The 21,916-nt window shown below is 39.1% G+C and overlaps 1 protein-coding gene across 1 annotated transcript in view; it reads left to right on the plus strand.

The window, feature by feature from the left end:
• The first annotated feature begins 522 nt into the window (after window positions 1-522).
• syngap1b (synaptic Ras GTPase activating protein 1b) overlaps window positions 523-21,916 on the plus strand; it is a 132,677-nt gene continuing 111,283 nt past the window's right edge. The window contains exons 1-2 of the mRNA XM_067396877.1: window positions 523-555; window positions 15,986-16,091. Of these exons, the coding sequence (XP_067252978.1) occupies window positions 538-555; window positions 15,986-16,091 (124 nt within the window). The 5' untranslated portion in view covers window positions 523-537. The remainder of the gene's footprint in view (window positions 556-15,985; window positions 16,092-21,916) is intronic.

The following is a 21,916-nucleotide window of genomic DNA, read 5'->3' on the forward strand; positions in this document are numbered from 1 at the left end:
GAGACAGTGCTGGTCAAAATGTAAAAGATATTTAAAATGTTCCTGTAATGCATAAATTAATTTTATCATGACAGTGCCAGGCAGCAATTTATATTGTTGTCATAATTTCTCAAAGCTTTTGCTAAATCAAATTTAACTTACAGTACATTTATCCATTTTGGAAGGCACTTTTATTGAAAGCGACTTGTGCTGCATTCAAGGTATATATTATTTAAACTTATTGGATGAATTTGCAGATGAATGTTTGGTAACAGCACCACATATTGGTCAAATGTTGTATGTTCAGATTAAATCTGCTCATAGATTTTGAACTAATTGGATTAAAAGCATAGTTCTGTCTTGAATTTTTATTATTAACATGCAGTCCCTTACCAGTTCTCCTCTCCTCCTCCTCCTCCTCCTCCTCCTCCTCTCCCAGATGCGAGGTATGCTGTCCCCCCCTCCTACCGACACCAGCCCTCCTTCGCTGCTGCTCCCTCCTACGAGCAACCCGACTGGAATCCTCGTCTGTGTGTGATCAGTGGAAATCAGCTCTACATGTTGGACCAGGAGGAGGTACTGGCAGCCCAATCACATATAATCATGCACTTCCTCTAGCACTTCCTTTACAGCCTGTTCCTTTACAGAGTTTGTGTGCTGGGTGGTAATTTTACTGCCAGTTCACATGAGGGTCTTTATTTGAGACTTGCCACAGCTCAAAACACATATTTTCTGTCTCTATTTTCTTTAGCTGACTTGCATGTCTGGGAGTGATGTGAGTGTTATTGTGTAACTTGTATAAGTATTAAGTCTGGGATAAAATGTTATATCAGTGCGAATATGAGTAATTATTAGCAGTTTGTTAATTATCGGTAGTCTGTTCTGATTACATCGATATTAGAAGATAATATCAGGTTTTATTTTTCTGAATTTTTCGATTACAAAAGTAAGGAGCGGTTATTCATGTTTTCAACTGTACATTGTAACGTTTTGATGCCTGATTTCACTTGTAAAAGCCTGTAATATTGTTCGAGTTAGTCAGTGGCAGATGCCATTACTGATATCAAGAGAGCATTATATAAAATTAATTATTATTGTTGTTTTAATTGTAGTTATATACCTGATTGATAAATAATTTAATATATACAAAAACACAATATAATATATTTTTTATTTATATACCATTTTGAAATTAATTATTATTGTAATAAATAATATATTATAATACAGTATCATGTTATTAGTATAGTATTATGTTTTAATATAATGGTGTATGTAATTAAGTGTATATAAATAAAAAAATTAATTATATAGTATATATATTGGTGAAATATTCCCGATAAATAATATATTATGCTCTATTACAGTATCAGTGTTATATAATAGTGTATGTAACTAAAAATATAAATTATTATTGTTGTAATATCTTATAAATAATATGTCATAATACAGTATCATGTTGTAATATAACTACAGTATACAGTATTGTTGTAATATAATAGTTTATGTTGATAAAAATATAGTATATAGTATATATATTGTTGTACAGTAATATACCTGATAAGTTATATATTATATTACAGTATTAATGTTTGTCCATTTTGTAGAGCACCTTTGAGTGGTGTGTAACTGGGGTGGCTTTACGTTGGTTCCATTCTTACCTGGAGGGTAGAACTTTCACTGTAAATATTGGGAATAATTGTTCTTCTGCTGCTTCTGTAAGTTATGGGTAGGGCTGGACGATATGACCTAAAATCCAATGGTCTAAAATCGCTTGAATGTCAAAACTGGCAAGCTGTAAAACACATATTGACAATTGACAAAGTTTAGTGAAGATGCAAGTGAAAGTGATCTCACTTCGGGGCTCGCTGCCTGCCCGCTGTCTCTGTGTTGACTCGGCATTGAGTTCGCCTCCGTGTTGCTCCCATGCCACTGACTGGATGGGGCGGAGTCACATGAGTATGTTTAGGGGTAGTATATTGTTAAGTGGAAAGTATTAACAGGATTAAAAAACTGAAATAACCGACATGGGAAAATTATGTCGGTTCTGAATTTCGGTTTCGATTACTTTTCAATTAATGCTCCAGCGGGGTACCACAGTGCTCTCTTTTAGGGCCGTTGATTTTTTCTCTATACATGATTCCACTGGGCTGTATATTTAATAAATTTGGCATTTCATATCATAGTTATGCTGAAGACATGCAGTTGTACCTGCCTTTCAAAGCAGGAAATAATGCAGCTGAAAATTCTTTGCTGAATTCCCTTGAGGAGGTGAAATGTTGGACGAACTCAAATTTTTTTAATGTTAAATGATAAAAAGACTGTCATTGTTCTTTTTGGGGGAAAAAAGCACATTGTTTACTCCAAAAACAAGTCTGGAGTTTGTCAGTCATCCCTGTCAAGGTTACAACTGGATCAAATGCTGCGGCCAGACTGCTGACAAATACTAAGAAGAGAGACCATATAACTCCAATTTTGGCCTCACTACACTGGCTACCAGTTAAACAACAACTTGTCTTTAATATTCTGTTATTCATGGACATTCATGGTTTGGCCCCAGAGTACATCAAGGATATGTTAGTTATCCAATCCCCCACAATCCTCCACACTCGCAGATTGTGCTTAAAGTTCCATGTACACGTCTGAAAGGGTTAGTACACCCAAAAATGAAAATTCTGTCATTTATAACTTACCCTCATGCCGTTCCACACCCGTAAGACCTTTGTTAATCTTCGGAACACAAATTAAGATATTTTAGTTGAAATCCGATGGCTCCGTGAGGCCTGCATAGGGAGCAATGACATTTCCTCTCTCAAGATCCATAAATTTACTAAAAACATATTTATATCAGTTCATGTGAGTACAGTGGTTAAATATTAATATTATAAAGCGACGAGAATATTTTTTATGCACCAAAAAAAAAACAAAATAACGACTTATATGGTGATGGCCGATTTCAAAACACTGCTTCAGGAAGCATCGGAGCATTAATCAGCGTATCGAATCATGATTCAAAAAATATTCTCGTCGCTTTATAATATTAATATTGAACCACTGTACTCACATGAACTGATTTAAATATAGTACCTTAGTATAGTAACTTAGTACTTTAATACCTTTATGGATCTTGAGAGAGGAAATGTCATTGCTCCCTATGCAGGCCTTACGGAGCCATCGGATTTCAACTAAAATATCTTAATTTGTGTTCCGAAGATTAACAAAGGTCTTATGGGTGTGGAACTGCATGAGGGTGAGTAATAAATGACAGAATTTTCATTTTTGGGTGAACTAACCCTTTAAGTGTAGAGGGGATCGAGCATTTTCAGTTGTGGCCCCTAGACTATGGAATGATCTTTCTTTTTCTGTGTGTTCTTCGACCTCTCTGCAGATGTTCAAATCACGTCTTAAGACCTATTTGTACTCACAGGTGTTTGATGTGTAGTTTTATAGGTATTTATGTATGTATTTTAATTAATTGTGATTATTTTTTAACATGTTTATTTTCATTTGTTGTGTTTGAAACGATTTTCTTGTACATCACTTTGGTAAGCTTTTTTTTTTTTTTTTTTAAGTGCTTTCAATAAAATGATTGATTGATTATATTACAGTATCAATGTTATAATTATATTATGATGATAACATTATTCTATTATATTATAATATATATTTCTGTTATGTACAGAAGGGGACAGAGACACAGGTAAGGTTAAGATACAGTTTATTGAACAACCAGAGATCGTGAATTGAGTGCAGGTAAGTTGAAGCAGGTTAAGTTTGTGACTGATGATGATACTGGAACTGATACTTGTCTTTGTCTTTCCCAGGGATCGTGGAAGCAGGCAGGCATGGAGCAGATGAGACCTTGAAGTAAGCATAACAAGTAGGTATCTTGGGTGTCTTTTATGGTGCTGTGGTGATGATTGTTGATGCATGTCAGGTGTGGCTGCTTAGTACTCAGGAGATGGAGTGCGTTGTGATTGGGTGAGTGAAGAGCCTGGCATGTCTGTGACATTACACTCCCCAATGAATCTTAGACTCAGCTTCCTACAGGGCAGGCACATCCTGATGTCCCAGGTCGACAGCCAAACCTTCTCGCCTGGCTGGAAGTTGGGTGCTTGGGAGCGCCGAAGGTCAGCTGTCGTCCTGCGCCTGCGTAGGGATCGCTGGAGTTGCAGATGAGCCGAGTCCCAGACCCTCGCGCTCTCCCGGAACCAGTAATCCACTGCAGGGACATCCGATGGTTCCCCATCCCAGGGGAACAGTGGGGGTTGGTAGCCGAGTACGCATTGGAAGGGAGTGAGACCGGTGGTGGACTGACGGAGAGAGTTCTGGGCGTACTCGGCCCAACCCAGAAACTGGTTCCAGGAGTCCTGGTGGCCGTGACAGAAGGTATGTAAGAGACGGCCGATCTCCTGAATCTTCCTCTCCGTCTGCCCAGTCGTCTGGGGATGGTATCCAGAAGAGAGACTGATGGTCACACCTAGGAGCTTGAAGAAAGGACCGCCATACTCTGGGAGTGAATTGTGATCCACGGTCAGATACGATATCCTCAGGCAATCCATAATATCGAAATACATAGTTAAACATGAGCTCTGCGGTCCAGGTAAGGGAATTAGTCGACAGGACTTGGAGAATCGTTCCACTATCACCAGAACCCAGGTACAACCGTTGGAGACTGGGAGATCCGTTATGAAATCCACTCCTAGGTGTGACCAGGGGCGGCTTGGAACGGGCAGAGGTTGGAGTTTCCTGGAGGGAAGATGGCGTGGGCTCTTGGAGACAGCACATTCCTGGCACCCCCGTACGTACCTCCTGACGTCGAATGCAATGTTGGGCCACCAGAAGCGCTGTTTCAACGGCAAGAGGGTCTCATTGACCCCTCGGTGGCCGGTGCCCAGTGAAGAGTGTGAGGAATGAATTAATGGAGTGTGCCGTGTCCATGGAACATACTGCAAACCTTGGGGGCAACCCGGCGGGGTGTTGGCAGAGGCACTGGACTCGGTGAGGGGGTGTTGACAAGTCCATACGGCATCACCAAGTACTCATAGTGGCCGGTAGGGGTCACAAAGGCTGTCTTCCACTCGTCCCCCTCACGTATCCGGATGAGGTTATACATGCTGCGGAGGTCCAACTTGGTGCACACAGTGGCACTGCGTAGATGCTCCAGCGCAGATGGGGTGAGAGGAAGCGGGTAATGGAACTTGATGGTGATTTTGTTTAAAGCTCTGTAGTCTATGCAGGGCCGCAAGCCTCCTTTTTCGCAATGAAGAAAAAGCTTGAAGCAGCACGGGAAGTAGACAGGCGTATGTAGCCCTGTGACAGATCTTCATTTATGTACTCCTCCATGGCCTTCTTCTCCTGGAGGGAAAGGGAATAGATTTTCCCTCTGGGCACTGGCTCACCGGGGATGAGGTTGATTGCGCAGTCCCATGGCCAGTGGGGAGGCAGCTTGGAGGCTTCGTTTGGATGGAAGACATCGCTGAAGTGGGAGTAACATGCAGGGATTTCCGTGGAGTATTTCTCGAGAGGGCTTTCCACAGAGGTAACGTAGACTTGGATCTTCTCAGAGCTTAGAAGATTTGACACTGGAAACTCGGAAGCAGAGACTTGGGTTTTCTTGGAACTTGGACGACTTGGAGTAGGAAACTCAGGAACAGAAACTCGGGACTTCCTGGAACGTGGACGACTTGGAACAGGAAACTCAGGAGCAGAGACTTGGATTTCTTTGGAACTTGGAGGACTTGGAATAGGAAACTCAGGGAAACAGTCAGGAAAGCACTGGTTACCCCACTTCAGGATCTCTCCTGTCCTCCAGGAGTTGCCGGGTTCGTGCTGCTCTAGCCAGGGGCGCCCTAGTATCACGTCAGCCGTTGACTCCTCCAGAACCAGCAGATGGATCTCCTCGGTGTGGAGGATGCCGATTTGGAGGTGAAGAGGTCCTACACAGTGATGAACTTGGCGGAGAGGTTTTCCAGTTACCGAGTGGATCTAGTAAACTTTCAGCATAGCAGTAGTTTTGAGCTGGAGCTGGCGTCAGAGGGCACCAGAGATGAAGTTTCCAGCTGACCCAGAATCGAGGAGGGCATTGACTGGAAGATAGAAATCAGCAGCAGTAAGGTTTACAACGATAGTGAGTGGTTTCATCTTATTCAACGTAGGCATGATAACACTCACCATGGGTCGCACTGGACGAGTGGGGCATTCAGAGTAATGCCCAGCGCGGCCACAGTAAAGGCAGAGATTCTGGGTCAGCCTCCTATGTCGCTCAGCAGATGAAAGACGTGAGTAGTCTATTATCATGGGTTCGATGGCTGGTTCTGGGTGGCTGGCGGAGGATGGATGGGAATAGTGGCTGGCCCTGGTGCTCTTTGAGACACAGCTGCATATGAGTGGCGAATCTGATTGATAGCTGGATGAACTTCTCGAGCCCGATGGAATCCTCGCATGCAGCGAGATGCAACCGCACACATGGGTCGAGACCGTGCCGGTAGGTGGTGATAAGGGCTTGTTCATTCCAACCACTTGCTGCAGCCAGGGTATGGAACTGAATGGCATAATCAGACACAGACATGAGACCTTGTTTCAGTTTGTATAATCTCTCGCCGATAGATGGATCCCAGGCTGGTTTTCCAAAAACCTCCTTGAAGTGGGAAATGAAACTTGATAGCGACTGCACAACCTGACTTTTCTGTGTCCACAGTGGTTCAGCCCAGCAGAGAGCTCTTCCTTCTAGTTGAGAGATGAGAAAAGCTACCTTAGAGCTGTCGTCGGGATACAAGTGCGGTTGCATCTCCAGGACCAGCGAACACTGCAGGATGAATCCGTTGCAATCCTCCGCCAGGCCAGTGAAGGGCGCCAGTTTGTCCATGGGACTGGTGATCGCTGATGGCGAAGGAGATGCAGAGGTGGATGTGGTCGCTGGAGGTGCTGGCGTGGAAGTGCTGGTGAGTGTGCGGCGAAGCGCATCAACAAGGTCTTGGAATGGATCTGGATGACGTATGGTTGTTCGGACGGTGTTGGTCCGGTCTTCTGTTACGTACAGAAGGGGACGGAGACACAGGTAAGGTTAAGATACAGTTTATTGAACAACCAGAGATTGAGAACTGAGTGCAGGTGAGTTGAAGCAGATTAAGTTTGTGATTGATGATGATACTGGAACTGATACTTGTCTTTGTCTTTCCCAGGGATCAGGCAGGCGTGGAGCAGACGAGACAAGATGACACTCACAAGAGACGAGGAGTCACATGGAACGCTGTATACAGGCAAGTAGAAGTTAACAGAGTCCTTGAGGTAAGCATAACAAGTAGGTATGCGTTAACGAGACTGGACAGTGACTGAATGTTCTTGGGTGTCTTTTATGGTGCTGTGGTGATGAGTGTTGATGCGTGTCAGGTGTGGCTGCTTAGTACTCAGGAGAAGGAGTGCGTTGTGATTGGGTGAGTGAAGAGCCTGGTGTGTCTGTGACAGTTATTTGTTATTTAAGTATTATAATTAAATCAAAGTCTATATAAATGTTTAAAAATATACATTATTAAATTTTTATTTAGCAAATGAAATGTACACAAAATTGCTGCAGTTAGTAATTACTCAGAATTAACAAAAAATGTATTTAAAATGTTAAAAATAGTTTCTTATCCATGGAAGAGTTCAGATGCATTTTGCTTGTTTTAGTAAAAAAACAAATATATATTAGGTTGGGATGAGAACACAAGTTCCCTTGCAGGTTAAATAAAAACTTTTTCTACAGCACATCTTATAGAAGTCCCAAGCTCCTTATTTTTTTGCATTCTTAAAGCCTAGTCTGACCGTACCTTGAGGAAATGAGCCCGTGCAGTGCCTGTGTGGTTCTAATGGACACACTGGCTAACCTGTAAAGCAGGTAGTGATGTGGATCAGGTCTCTAGTGGAGGAGAGTGCTGAGAGGCTCATTAATCAGCAGCATCGTCCTGACTAATTGCACCTGTTTTGTTGCATGTTCCGATAAGGCCACACTTTGAATAGATGTGAATCAGTCGTGACAGGCTAATGGCTGTCACCTCTGTGAAGATGAGCACCATGAAATATTCATGGTTGTCACTCATCTGCTGCAGGGGACAGTTGCAGCCCTGTTTGTGTGTTTGAGGGTCTTCATTCAGGTCCTGTAGTGAATGACAATCATCTCCTCCATGAAGACATTTGCACTCTGGGAGTCCGCAGGAGGACATTCTATTCTCTGATTGTTTTCAGCAGGTGTTGATGAGGGAGGCGAGTAAAGTCCTTACCAATCAATTTAGGCTGTTCTCACTTGAGTATCAAATTGAAAAATTGAGTATCATAAATTAATAATTTTACTAGTGTGTTATATAGACACTGGATATTTGTTTTATGCAGTTATTTTAGAATTATGTATATACTATTATAATATTTAATAATATTTTGAGTTAGTTTTTATTTTCAGTTTATTTTTATTTAATTTAATTTGTTTTAGTACATTTTTATGTGCTTTTATTTTTAGTTTTCATCAATTTTAAATTTCTATTTTACTTTTAATTTTAGTACTTAAAATTCAAATTTTATTTCAATTAGTTGCAAAGGCAACATTTCTAAATTTCATTTAAGATATAAAGTTAAAGGTACAATATGTAAAATTTTTGCAGTAAAATATCCAAAAACCACTAGGCTAGTGTTATATATTTTGTCCAGCTGATTACAAACAATATCTCTAATGTTTTCAACTACTTGTAAATCATGAGAAAATTCCCATTTTAAACAGTGACACGGGGCAGTGCAGTCGTCTGTCAATGACGTCAGTTACCTTTGTTACCGCCTTTACTGACGTAGAAACCACATGACAACAGTGCCGTGGACAAATGCGGAAGTAGTGTCTAACGTCCAGCAAACCACTAGTTTGCTTCAAGCAGTTCCTTATTTACTTCTTGCACGTTTTATGGTGGATTGTGTTACTTATTTATGGAACATAATTACTGTTTACCATCTGCCGCTGGTTCTGTCAACAAGGACAGCTCCCGTAAACTCATGTCCGGAAAAGCGGAAGCGGCGCCGGCGACTGTGTCATAATAAAAGTCCCACTGCTCGTGAGGTGTGTGTTGATCAATCGCTCCAGATCCTCGTTCAGCTCCCGCAACACTCGGTCCTGCTCTGCTTCATACTACAGTTAACGTTAATAATCGCATCCAAGAACATTAGTTCTTCCAGACTTCAATCCCTATTCTTTTGCACCGTCCGTTGAGATGGAGACCACATGTCCCAAGTTTCCGCTCTAAAACTTGGCGTCATCAAACTACGCCTTTGTTTTGAATAGGCTTCTAGCGACCTCTAGCGGAAAAAAATATCACAAATTGTACCTTTTAGTATTTACATTTTTTGTTTCATCTTTATTTAAATTAACAAAAATGTTTGTAATAGTTTCAATTTTTAATTTCTACTGAAGTTCACTCATTTGTCCTATCCTTTTATATATATATATATATATATATATATATATATATATATATATATATATATATATATATATATATATATATATATATATATATATATAAAGATATATGTCATAGGACTTTCTTTAAAAATAAATAATAACTAATAAATAAATGTTAATATATATTTACTATTAGTATTACTATTATTTATTTATTATATATTTGTCAAAATACATTTTGTCACTTAAAAAACCTAAAATAACTACTTCTGTTGATTTTTTTTTTTTTAATTAATTTATTCATTTTTTTTAAAAGTCATATATTTTATTTGCACCATTTAAATAATTTGTATTTATTTAAATGCATTACTGTGTGCTTTAAATACATTTAAATACTTTTTAGTTGTCTGATTTACAGCTAATTTGAGTCATCACATAAAATCATATACAAAGAGAATCAAAGTCAGGGTAGGTAACATTGCTGATAGAAATGCAGTGACTTGTTGCTATGCTCAGAAACAGCCTTTAGAGGGAGTGAGAGAGTCAGGAGTATTTGCCGCCATGTCATTAGATCTTAAATGATGTTTGGTGACAGTGGCCCACGTCCGACTTCACACTCTCTGTGCACCAGCCCTCAGATGAATGGTCCGCGTGCAGATCCATGCAACCGTGACACTGCGTTACGCAAGTAGACCCAGAGCAAGGTTTCTCTCGCTGTGAGTGGGTGGCAGCCATTCTTGTAGCTGCCCTAGGATTCAGGCTATGGAATCATGAACTAACCAAATCGCTTTCTCTGGCTGCTCGCATTGTGTTACAGTGCGGTATTCCAAGATGTCACAGTAAATATATTAATTAGTATGGACACAGTCAACAAAGAGGCTTTGATCGCAGCTGACGGTGTGACAGAACATGACAAGTCTTTGAGAAGAGCCGATAGCATTGTGGGAGTCTGTTTGAACTGGAGGAAAAGATTATGTAATGGATTCCTGGGATGTGTCACGTGAAAATATGAAAGAGCTCATGAAATGGTTTGACAAGCAGAATGTTCTTTCCCATAGAGTGCTACAGTGCTTGTCCACTTTTTCAAAAGCCTTGGTTCTGGAACTATTTTTCCCATTCATTATCCCCAAAGGGACTTTAATAAAGTCTTAATGTTAATATATGCCATTAACCAAACCAACCAGCTACGAGGTGAATCACAACAAAATAAAAATAATAGTCCAAATAAAACGTTTACGATTAAATATTGTATTTGTTTATTTTGTGTGGTCAATTTTCTGTATAATTGTAATATAAAATTTTGTAATCTAAGAAAGTAATTTAGCTTACTAATATTAAGTTACTAACTACCTAGTCTTGCGTAACCAGACCTTCAGACTGAGGGCAGAAGGTCTAGATTCCATTGCAGCTTTCATTGGCCAAGGACCACCCAGAAGCTGTCTGACTGACATGTAAAGCAACCAATCACAGTTCATTTTTTTCCGCGTCATGTTTAGGGACGTGAAAATTTAAAGTTGCTACGATAACAGACCAGTGTGCATTTAATATATTAATAAAGAACGTTGTGCAAGTATACTGCAACAATGGTGCCGCAAACTTCACATACTTTTGAAAATCCAGCGTTTAGTTGATCCTGATAAAAGCTTACTGTCACAGTTGTAAACAGCAGCTTTCTTCTTCCATGAGGGGGTTTGGCTTCACAGCGATTTTGTTTCCAGGTGGACAGTTAAAGAACGCATCACATGTCTCCCGGAAATCCTGTAGAATTCCACCAATCAGATAATGACTTCGAAACTCCTGAAGTGTTACCAGTTTTGTCTGAAAACCCCTCCATTGACAGCCAACGCAACTGAAACTTTGACATTTCAAAAAGTTCAAAAAGAAATTGTCAAACTAATCCAACTAATTTTCTGAAGAGATTGGATTGCTTTATATGATGAACAGATTGAATTTAGGCTTTTATTCACATATAAACATTCATCAACTCACAAATCAGTTGTGGTAAACAGAAGCTCAAGCATGTTTGCATTGACGTGATAACCAATGAGCTTCATTCTCATGTTAAGCAGCATGTTTGAGCTTCCACAAGAGGTGCTAATTTTAACCTCTTTAAACTATTAAATAGAAGTGACTTGAAACACTAAGGTCTAAAGATGTATGTTTTATTTCATTTATCACTATTCAAAAAAAAAAAAAAAGTAAAAAGTAAAGTAGAGCTGCAACAAGACAGGTTTTGTTAACAGATCGGACAGTTTTTTTTCTGCCATTTTGATGTAGGTGGAGAATTAATTTCCATAGATTTGTGGTGAGAAAGCTGTACATCCATCTATCCATATCTTTCAACTGCCACATTTGACTTATTGCAACTGTATTTTCAATCCATAATTCAATGATTGCACAGTAGAAATGAAGCAGGAGATAATATATCTCTGGTACGACATTCTCAGGATCAGGATACAAACAAGTGAAAATCATCCTGTGTCATTTATTACCAGAGCAGCTGGAACCTGACAGTGATGTGATGTTGATAGAAGCAGACAGATCTCATCCTTCTTCTCTTTACCATCGCCGTTCTGCTGTGATATCGTGGCATTCCGGGATGGAGCAGGATTCCAGCGAAGTCGGTTGAGGTCCGGGGTCGGTCGGGCTGCCGGCAGGGTGCTGTCAGGTTGGGCTGTGATCTATTAGTGCACCATTAGGACAGAACGGACTGCACACCTGCTGCTCTCCTCCCTTTTTCCTCCCTCACCTGCCCCATCACACAGCTGGGCTGGTTTAGAATACACTGACATATGGCATACCCCCCTACAGCGCAGCATGGAGCCCACTCCAGATTTAGGTGGGATGCACACAAAAAGTGTACTTAGGTTGAAAACAGCTAGACATTAAACAAAGAAGTCTCGAGACACGTCACAAAGTTGAACTTCTGTGTTCTAAAGGTGAAATTAGTGTCACCAACACATAATCCAACTTTTCCTTCTAACATGCCCCCTATTTGCTATTGGTTAGACAAATAGATAGCCCCGTCCCAAATGCTTCCTGTGTATCTCTTATAGAGTGCAAAAGTCAGGTTCCTGAAGTAAAAATTTAGTAAAATGATAGCATGGCAACAACAGTACTTACTACAGTAACTCTTTCTCTTCTCTAAAGTAGCCCAACATGGCATTGCCCCCTTTGTTGCATGTTTTCGGGAGGCAGGGTTTATGTACATTTTAGGAAGAAGCTCGTAGTCCCTACCAGACGTTTGTTGTACAGTAGTCCTTAAACAGTGAATTCTTTAAAAGAATATCTCTTTTTGCATTGAACTTTGAGCATCCTAACTTTGCAGATGTTGTTTATGCTCAAACAGCAACATTACACACTACCTAAAGTTAAAAAAGTGAAATCATTCATCATTGAAAAATTACATTACCCATGATTCTGCAGCAAAATCACCACCAATCAGAGAATCAAAACAAGCAAATGGCACTAAGACACTGTTTACACCTAGTATTAGAAGCATTTTCATCAATCTGATCACAAGTGAACAACGCTAAATACAGGTGTAAATGGTGTCTAAGGGGCCATTTACAGGACACCATTTTCAACTAAAAATGGAAAGCTTTTTTATGCATTTTGGCCATTCATTTACATGACAACGTGTTTTGGGTGCCTGAAAACAGCATTCAGAGTGCAAGTTTTTGAAAATGTTACCGTTATCGACTCTAACTACAAAACTACAACAAACTACAGTAAACTACAAAAACGTGAATTTGTGGAAATGGTGACACATAGTACATTGTGTTTCTTTACAAAGTGACAATGCCAACTACTGGCATGGCAATAGAATACAATATTTTTAGTCATTTTTGTGCATTCCGTGTAAACGGATCATTTTGACAACGTACTCCATTTTTAGTACATAGTTGTTATGTAAACATACCCTAAAATTTTTTGAGCTTGTCCATTTTTTGTCCACTTCCAGAGGTAGTCAAAGACACATTTGACCAGATTTTTTTTGTATTGTAGACACACATGTGGTCAAATTCTTTCGAACAGCCACAAAAAAACACCTACCTACTGACCTAACACGTAAACTTTATAGGAAACGCTCTAGCCAGATGGGATTTAAAGGTGCCCTAGAACCAGTTTTTACAAGATGTAATATAAGTCTAAGGTGTCCCCTGAATGTGTCTGTGAAGTTTAGCTCAAAAGTTTTAGCACCCCATGGATATTTTTTAATTAATTTTTTGAACTGCCTATTTTGGGGCATCATTAACTATGCACCGATTCAGGCTGCGGCCCCTTTAAATCACGCGTTCCCTGCCCCCGAGCTCTCGACTATAAGTTCACACAGCTAATATAACCCTTAAATGGATCTTTATAAGATGTTCGTCATGCACACTGCATGTATGCGTCGGATCATGTGAGTATAGTATTTTTACTTGGATGTTTACATTTGATTCTGAACGAGTTTGATAGTGCTCCGTGGCTAAAGCTAACATTACACACTGTTGGAGAGATTTCTAAAGAATGAAGTTGTGTTTGTGCATTATACAGACTGCAAGTGTTTAATAATGAAAATAGCGATGGCTCTCTTGTCTCCGTGAATACAGTAAGAAACAATGTAAGTAACTTTAACCACAATAACAGTACATATTCAACTATGCCAAGGTAAATTCAATTTTTGATTCTAAGGCACCTTTAAACTTTGTCAGCTAAAGACCCGAGATTGGTTTGAAGACGAAAAACGTACCAAGCACAATGTTTTCACCTATCAGAAAAAAGAAAGCTGCTACTCTCTAAAGCTGCTATGCTTTTCCGTCATTTCCTTTCGCGCTAATATGTAAATTGTGCAAGTTTATTTCATCCATTAGATCGAAAGGTCAGAAACGTCCAGTTTAAGACTTTTATAGAATCCCTATGGGAAAAAATACTTCCAGAACCAAGGCAGTTGGTTGCACTCTTCCACTCTATTTCCAGTGATTTATCATCTCTTGGGCAGGAAAATTGAGGATTCTCTCCTTAGAGAAGGTGATTGTCGATCCGTAGCGGGTCCATCTCCACCTGGTCTCTGACTCTGTGTTTTGTTCACAGTTACTCTCTGTGATGTTTGCCAGATAACATTGAACCAGGTAATTGCTGCCAAGCCAACAGCTGAAATCATTCTACTCACCTGTGTCCCACAGTTCCTGATTCATACTGTAGATGCGGGTCTAACGGTTTCAGTTTCTTGAAGTTAGCGTGATTGCGACAGACCACATTCTCTTTGCTTCCTTAATATGTCCAAGTGTATATTAGATTATTTCCAATGAGTAGATGAGACCTCACATGTTGTTGTAGCGAATTATGAGTCTAAAAGGGTCCTTTATCTGAACCTGGTACCTACGTTCCTTTTGTTCTCCTATGCAGTTTTGTTCATATTTTAAAGTGACAGTTAATTTGTGTTAGACATGTTTCTTTTGGTTTTGTGGATATAGTGCCATTTGTCTTTAGCAGACAATACTCTGATATTACTGTAAGCCTAATAATTTCAGTTTAGCCAAAGCCAAAACTAGTCTTAAAACAACTGCATCACACAGTATGCAAACTGACACGTTGTTAATGGTGTGCACTTAGTTTATCCTTAAAATAAATCTGCACTGCCTGCATAGTAGATAATTGTTCACATAAAAGGGCATGTACGTTAATAAACAGCGATCTTGCATGCTTTCTAGTAAGTCATGAAGGATTTATTGCATGTTGTGCAATTTTTATGAGGCTATCCTTCCTGTAATTTCTTTGCAGCTGGCTGTAGATCCATTTTAAAAGACATGCATTAAAACATAATATTTAGTTTGCTTTTCCCTACCAGAAATGGATAAGCATAATGTAGATATCCTTCATTTTTAAAACTATAAAGATAAACCGCACAAATGCACCGTCAGGCAGAGTGCGCACCATTATCTTACAGTCAGCTGTGTCAATCCCTTCAAAAGTCCTATTCGAATAAATCTGCATTTTTCTCTGTGTGAGAAAAGCTGAGCTGTGCATAAAAATGGAAAGAATGTCCCATAAAGCAGCTGGGTCCGAATGACAAGGCCACCCCTGAAACATTTTAGCTGCTTCCCATAGGGCTCAATGTCTGATCCTCTCTTGCCCCGCTCATTTATCACACCAGACTGTAGGTAATCGCCTCCTTCACAGCCTTGCTCTCGATATCCCGATTGTATCTCCCTCCGGATAGTGCCTGCGAATACAGGCCGCTAAACAACCCCTGTGCAATTTGAAGGCAAACCTGCACTGAGATGTTTGCGGACGCCGAGCTCACGGAGATGAGTGAGCGCTCGCCCTATTAAGAATAATTCCTGTGAGATGCAGCCCCATACGGAGGCTTAAATAAACACATTACACACACAAGTTTGCAATTATTTTCCCCACTCACCCCAAACCCTTTTTCCCTCACACACACCCTTGCTTTATTATTTCAAGGAATCTCTCTGGGACTTGTTGTTTTAATAGTGGAGGTTTCTGACTGGTTTAGCGCAGAGCCCTGCACGTTTGACTCAGCTTGTCGTATTGACCTCACACTCTTTGCACTGACCTTTTATCTCTGCTCTCCCGCAGGTTCACCCTTTGTTGATGCGCGAGCGGCGCTCCGAGTCGCACAGGAACAAGCTGCTGCGACGGACGGTCAGCGTGCCTGTGGAGGGGAGGCACCATCCTGAAATGGGTGAGTCGAACACGTGCCGTCCTGCTTTCACTCGGTCTGATACGTTGACCCCTCTAACAAAGTACCTACACTACTTAAAATAAAGATTCTTTTTTAATTAATTGAAGAACCTTTAAAGGTCCTGTTTTTCGTGGTTTTTTGAAGCTTTGATTGTGTTTATAGTGTCCAATATAACATGTGTTCATGTTTCGCGTGTAAAAAAATTATAAGTAATAAATAAAAAAAAAATAAAGTATTTTTCACATAATTTACTTATCTGTATAACGCTGTTTCCACTGTCAAAAAAATGGGCTGATGACTTCCTTGTTCTATGAAGTCCCTCCTTCAGAAATACGTAACGAGTTCTGATTGTGCCAGCGGTTCCTGTGTTGTGATTCGACAGCAGCTTAGCTTGTGGTCTAAACAATGCCTTCTCCAGACAAAGAGGGAACTGCTCCATCTTTCAAGAATAATCTTTGTGCGAATCCGGCATTAAACTGATTGAGATTGAGGAAGCTGTCCTCAGCAAAATGTGCTGCACATAGTTTTACATGTAATTTTCGGGAACCAAGTTAAACATAAATTGTAACCATTGATTTCTAAGTACAGCGTCCCTGGGAAGGCCAAACAAAGGTGATTGGACTGCGGGATGAAAATAACAGCGTTTCGACGATATGGCGACAAACACACTCTACTAACGCAACTCTTGCTCTTCTCCGTGGGAGTGCAACAAGACCACGTCCCCTTTTTTTTTGTATTCCTTTGGGTGGAGGTTAGTCAAAAAAACTGTTTTAGCGACTTCATTAAAGAAGGAAGTGGAGGGATGTAGTCCAAACTGGTCGTTCGATGTAGGTGACTTCTGTTCAATAAAATATCTCGCTTGGCATTGAACTTTGAGCTTTAAAATTTTACAGATTTTATTTATACTCTAACAACAACATTACACACTAACTAAAGTTTGAAACATGAGATCACGGAGAACAGGACCTTTAAAATCCATGGAACCTTTCCATTGCACAAAGGTTTTTTATAGTTAAAAAAAGTTATTTATTTAGTCAAGGCAAAGTTTGTTTTTGTTCTTCATTTAGGGGTAAATCGAAGTTCGAAATATGTGAGCAGGAATATACTGTTATTGTCACGAACCTATGGTAGTACAAAGATGTTTTGCAGCTGGAGCAAACTTTTGCTTTGACAAGACATTTTGAAATCACAAAATGAACTTAGATTTCATTTGAAGTATATCTGGGCCTTAAAGGAACACTCCACTATTTTTGAAAATAGGCTCATTTCCCAACTCCCCTAGAGTTTAACAGTTGAGTTTTACTGTTTTCGAATCCATTCAGCTGATCTCTGGGTCTGGCGGTAGCACTTTTAGCATAGCTTAGCATAGATCATTAAATCTGATTAGACCGTTAGCATCTCGCTCAAAAATGTCCAAAGAGTTTCGATATTTTTCCTATTAAAACTTGACTCTTCTGTAGTTACATCGTGTACTAAGACCGATGGAAAATGAAAAGTTGCGATTTTCTAGGCTGATATGGCTAGGAACTATACTCTCATTCTGGCGTAATAGCAGGCGCAATGATACTACGCAGCGCCTGAAAATAGTCCCCAGCTAACTCTCCAACTACTCCAAGTACACAAACTTAGTGGGACAATTTTCAGGCGCTCTGTAATATCATTGCGCCTGCTGCACCCATGGTACGGCAGCAAAGTTCCGTGATTATTACGCTGGAATATTACAGTTCCTAGCCATATCGGCCTAGAAAATCGCAACTTTTAATTTTCTGTCGGTCTTAGTACACAATGTAACTACAGAAGAGTCAAGTTTTTAATAGGAAAAATATCAAAACTCTTTGGTCATTTTTGAGCAAATGCTAACGGTCTAATCAGATTCAATGAACTACGCTAAGCTATGCTAAATGTGCTACCGCCAGACCCAGAGATCGTCTGAATGGATTCGAAAACGATAAAACTCAACTGTTTAACACAGTTGATTGATTACATTAAGGATTACAAATATTTTTTGTATTTCAATTTTTCTGAAATGTTGTTTAAATATGCAAATTAGGCATTATCTAATTAAAGTGTAACTGCAGATTTTCAGCCCACACTGTATTGTTACAATATCAGTAGTACATGTGCATTAACAATATTTACTCATTCTCCGTGTTACCTGGACTGAAAAATTCACATTTATTTGTCAGCAAAAGTTCACCGGATGACGCGTTTGACTTAACAGCTCCAGGGTTTTTGTGAAAACGACAGATTATACTTCCACATTTATGTATCCCTGCCCACAGTGAGTCGGATCGACAGAGGGTTATTAACAAAACAGTTAGTGTAGAGGTAGGTTTATCACTGAAAATTGTATCATACTATGTCTACTCTTCAAACAGCATTATGGTTAAAATGGCTTAAGCTTTCTTACTTGTATGTGACGGCATATTGCTTTGGTTGGAACTGACAGAACCGCAGTTTCTTTCAGCTTTCTTTTTCCCCCTGTTGCACTAAAACACTGTGTTTGTGGTCATCCAGTTTGAAATGGTGACTGCATAGAGTCGACACCATTATGACTTAAAGTTTGCTAAGAAGTATTTCCTACTAAAGCAAACCTTGCTTTAGTAGGAAATACTTCTTAGCAAACTTTTAGTCATAATGGTGTCGACTCTATGGACTTGACTCTGGTAAGCATATCCATAGCAGACTGGTGGGAGTGGCCTTGGACGGCAACATACCCAGTGCATTATGGATGTTGATGTTTTCCTACTTATTTGGCAAAAGGGACGACAACAGCCTTTTTTATCTGTTTTAGCTAGTCAGTTAGCACAGATTTCAATTTTCTATTGTATAGGCAGCCAAGTTTTATTGAAAGCCTATTTTGCCAGCGGTGGAGTACCCCTTTAAATATGCACTAATTTGCATTCATTTCCAGAACAGAAATCTGAACATTGGATAAAGCCAGGTTCAAAATTCTTGTTTCATGTTGATGTTTGTTGTTATTAGAGTCAAAGGTTTTTACATGAGGGATTATTTTTGGATATCTCTTTTATCACTCCATAAATCAATGTCAACAGCTAGAAAAAGAAAAAAATTAAATGATATATAAAATTAACAAAACCCTCTGTAAAAGCCTTCAGAATATAGACAGGAATAAAATTGTAAAATTTTGGTGTGATTTGTGAGCCAGATTTCTGGCTCATTTTGAGAAAATGGCCTTTAAGGATATGTATTTTAATTGAAATTTACGCAAATAGATAAAGTGCAATAAAATGAACACTTCATCTATTTTGTTTTCTTTCCACTGGTTTGAAAAAACATGTTATGAAAAGCCAAACAACACAAAATTGACCAGTGCGTGAAAAAAAACAAAAACAATGTTTTTGCCTACAGTATCTAGCCTTAAAATGTTCTTTGGAGAAAAATGTTTTTTCTATGGCATCACCCCTATATTTTTAAGAGTATAGCATGCTGACTCCTGGTGAACAGCACATCCATGTAAGGTGTTGAACGAGGTGGCCCTCTGCTGATCATCCGAGACTCCTTCTGCAGTTTCCGTGACAACGATTTGGGAGTTGCACGGCTTCAGAGAAGGGCTGCCTACAGCTATACTGTACATTCTGATGAACGTGTGCTATGCTCTGAGCGACACAGGGGCTCTTTACCACCATATGCTTTCCAGAACAAGAGACTGTAAGGAAGACGAAACATTGAATGGAATTGATCTCAGGAGAATGGTGTTAATTAGTTGACATGGCGTGCTATTTGGGGGGTGGGTTGGGGTAACATTCAGTGAAGTATAGATTCATTCTTCATAGCATAATGACACAGTGACCTATTTTGAAGTGTCTTGTCTCAGTGTGGTTCCTGCTTAGTGTAGACTTTCAGGATGAGACTATTTAGCTCTGTTCCAAACTTTAGTGAGCTTCCTCGCTGTCCGCTGTCTGAACACTGCAAAAAAAAAAAAAAAAAAAAATTAATGCTGTATATAAAAATCCTTAAAACAACATAAAAACTACAAAATATAAGTTAATTTATTTTATGTTTTTTTCTGACCAAGTCTTATAATTTTTCTTCTCAAAGTATATGTATCTTGCTTTATGGATATTTAGATATTTTCACCAGATTAAAGCAAAAACAGATTAAAGGGTTACTTGCATAAAATACTTATGACGTTACGAAGCCTTGTTTACTGAAATCATGTGACTTTGGCAGTTTGATACAAGCTGATTCGAAATAAATGATTTGTAAAGCTTCGAATCTTCATGAAGCAGTGTTTTGAAATTGCCCATCACTATATTGTTGAATAAAGTCGTTATTTTGTTTTTTGGTGGAGAAAAAGTACTTTCGTTGCTTCATAAAATTAAGGTTCTACCACTGTAGTCACATGAACTGTTTTAAATATGCCTTTAGTACCTAAACACATTTCCTTTGCCCGACGCAAACAGATAATTGATTGAGCCAGAAATTAACATGACAAAGCACAAACTGAGCAACATTGTGAAACCACCACAGAGAAAAACAATCCAACACATGCTTTACTTATAGTTGTGTCTGCACATTACAGTGATATAGAAAAAAATACACACTTCCCCTTTAAGAATTATTTGGCTTTAAGCAACTAAATATTGTCAGAAGCTATTAGCTAAGATGCCCTCAAAAGAATTCATTGAAAAGGACATTCTGAATGCATCGGTCCGCGTGGTTGAAGTTATGTCTTTGGATGTAGAGTACTTTCACTGATGCAGTAATTTTTTTTGTGTGTGTGTGCTGCCTTGGGTGTCAAAATTAATTGAAGACTAAGTAATAAACAAGCACTTAAAGCTTTGGGTTAATGTTAGTTGTTAATTGCAATTTGCATTTGTAAGCAAATCCCACTGCAGTGACTTTTATGCGGTTTCTTGTGTGGCGAAATCCAAGGTTTTTCTAGATCCAGGCCATAAAATCATCCTCAAGGTAGTGTTTATATATGAACAGTAGACAATATTATCTGCTATGTGACATCTAAAAAATTTTGTGTGTAAATGTTGGTCAGAATGGATCTAAAATGGAGTCTTTTAGATAATTAAAAGAATAATTCACCCAAAAATGATATACTCACCCTCACGTATTATTTCTTTCTTCTGTAAAACCAGAGATTTTCCTTTCACTGCAACTTTTTAATCTCATCTGTGCTTGTGTGTAATTCAAAATGTCAAAATGGAGACATATTGCACAAGATTTTGTCTTTACCACTTTAATTATGATCTATTCTTCACACAAATCTAACATATGAGTTCATAAGACTTCTATGGACTACATTTGTGGTGCTGTTATGGTATTTTATGGTATAAATCCCTACTTTAATTGTGTTGTAAAAAGCAGCTCAGACATTTCAAACATCTTTTTTTCGATGGCCAAGAAGAATTTAATACGGTTTTGGAACCACTTGAGGATGAGTAAATGATGACAAAATGTTCATTTTCAGCCTTAAATCAATAATACTGTTCATAGTTAAATTAACTTTCATAGCACATACTGTAAGAAATTTCATCTTGACAAAAACCCAACTTGACAATACCCAGCACTGGCTATGAAAATAGTTCTAGGCTAAATAAATTACCGTGATGTGGCGAGATATATAGTCACATGAGAAAATGAGTCACATTAATGAATAAATTTCCCTTTATTTGGGGTGGCAGAGCATATTGCTCTCAGCTAGCTAACTAACAGCATGTGACTGGGCAAAGATTGTGAAAAAAGGCATTAGTTAGTGTATTATGCATATTATGCAGAGTGTACTAAAGGAGTACACTTTTAAAGGGATAGTGCATCCAAATGTGACAGTTCTGTCATTATCTGCTCAT

The sequence above is a fragment of the Chanodichthys erythropterus genome, chromosome 2 (assembly GCF_024489055.1).
Source record: "Chanodichthys erythropterus isolate Z2021 chromosome 2, ASM2448905v1, whole genome shotgun sequence".
Classification (NCBI taxonomy): domain Eukaryota; kingdom Metazoa; phylum Chordata; class Actinopteri; order Cypriniformes; family Xenocyprididae; genus Chanodichthys; species Chanodichthys erythropterus.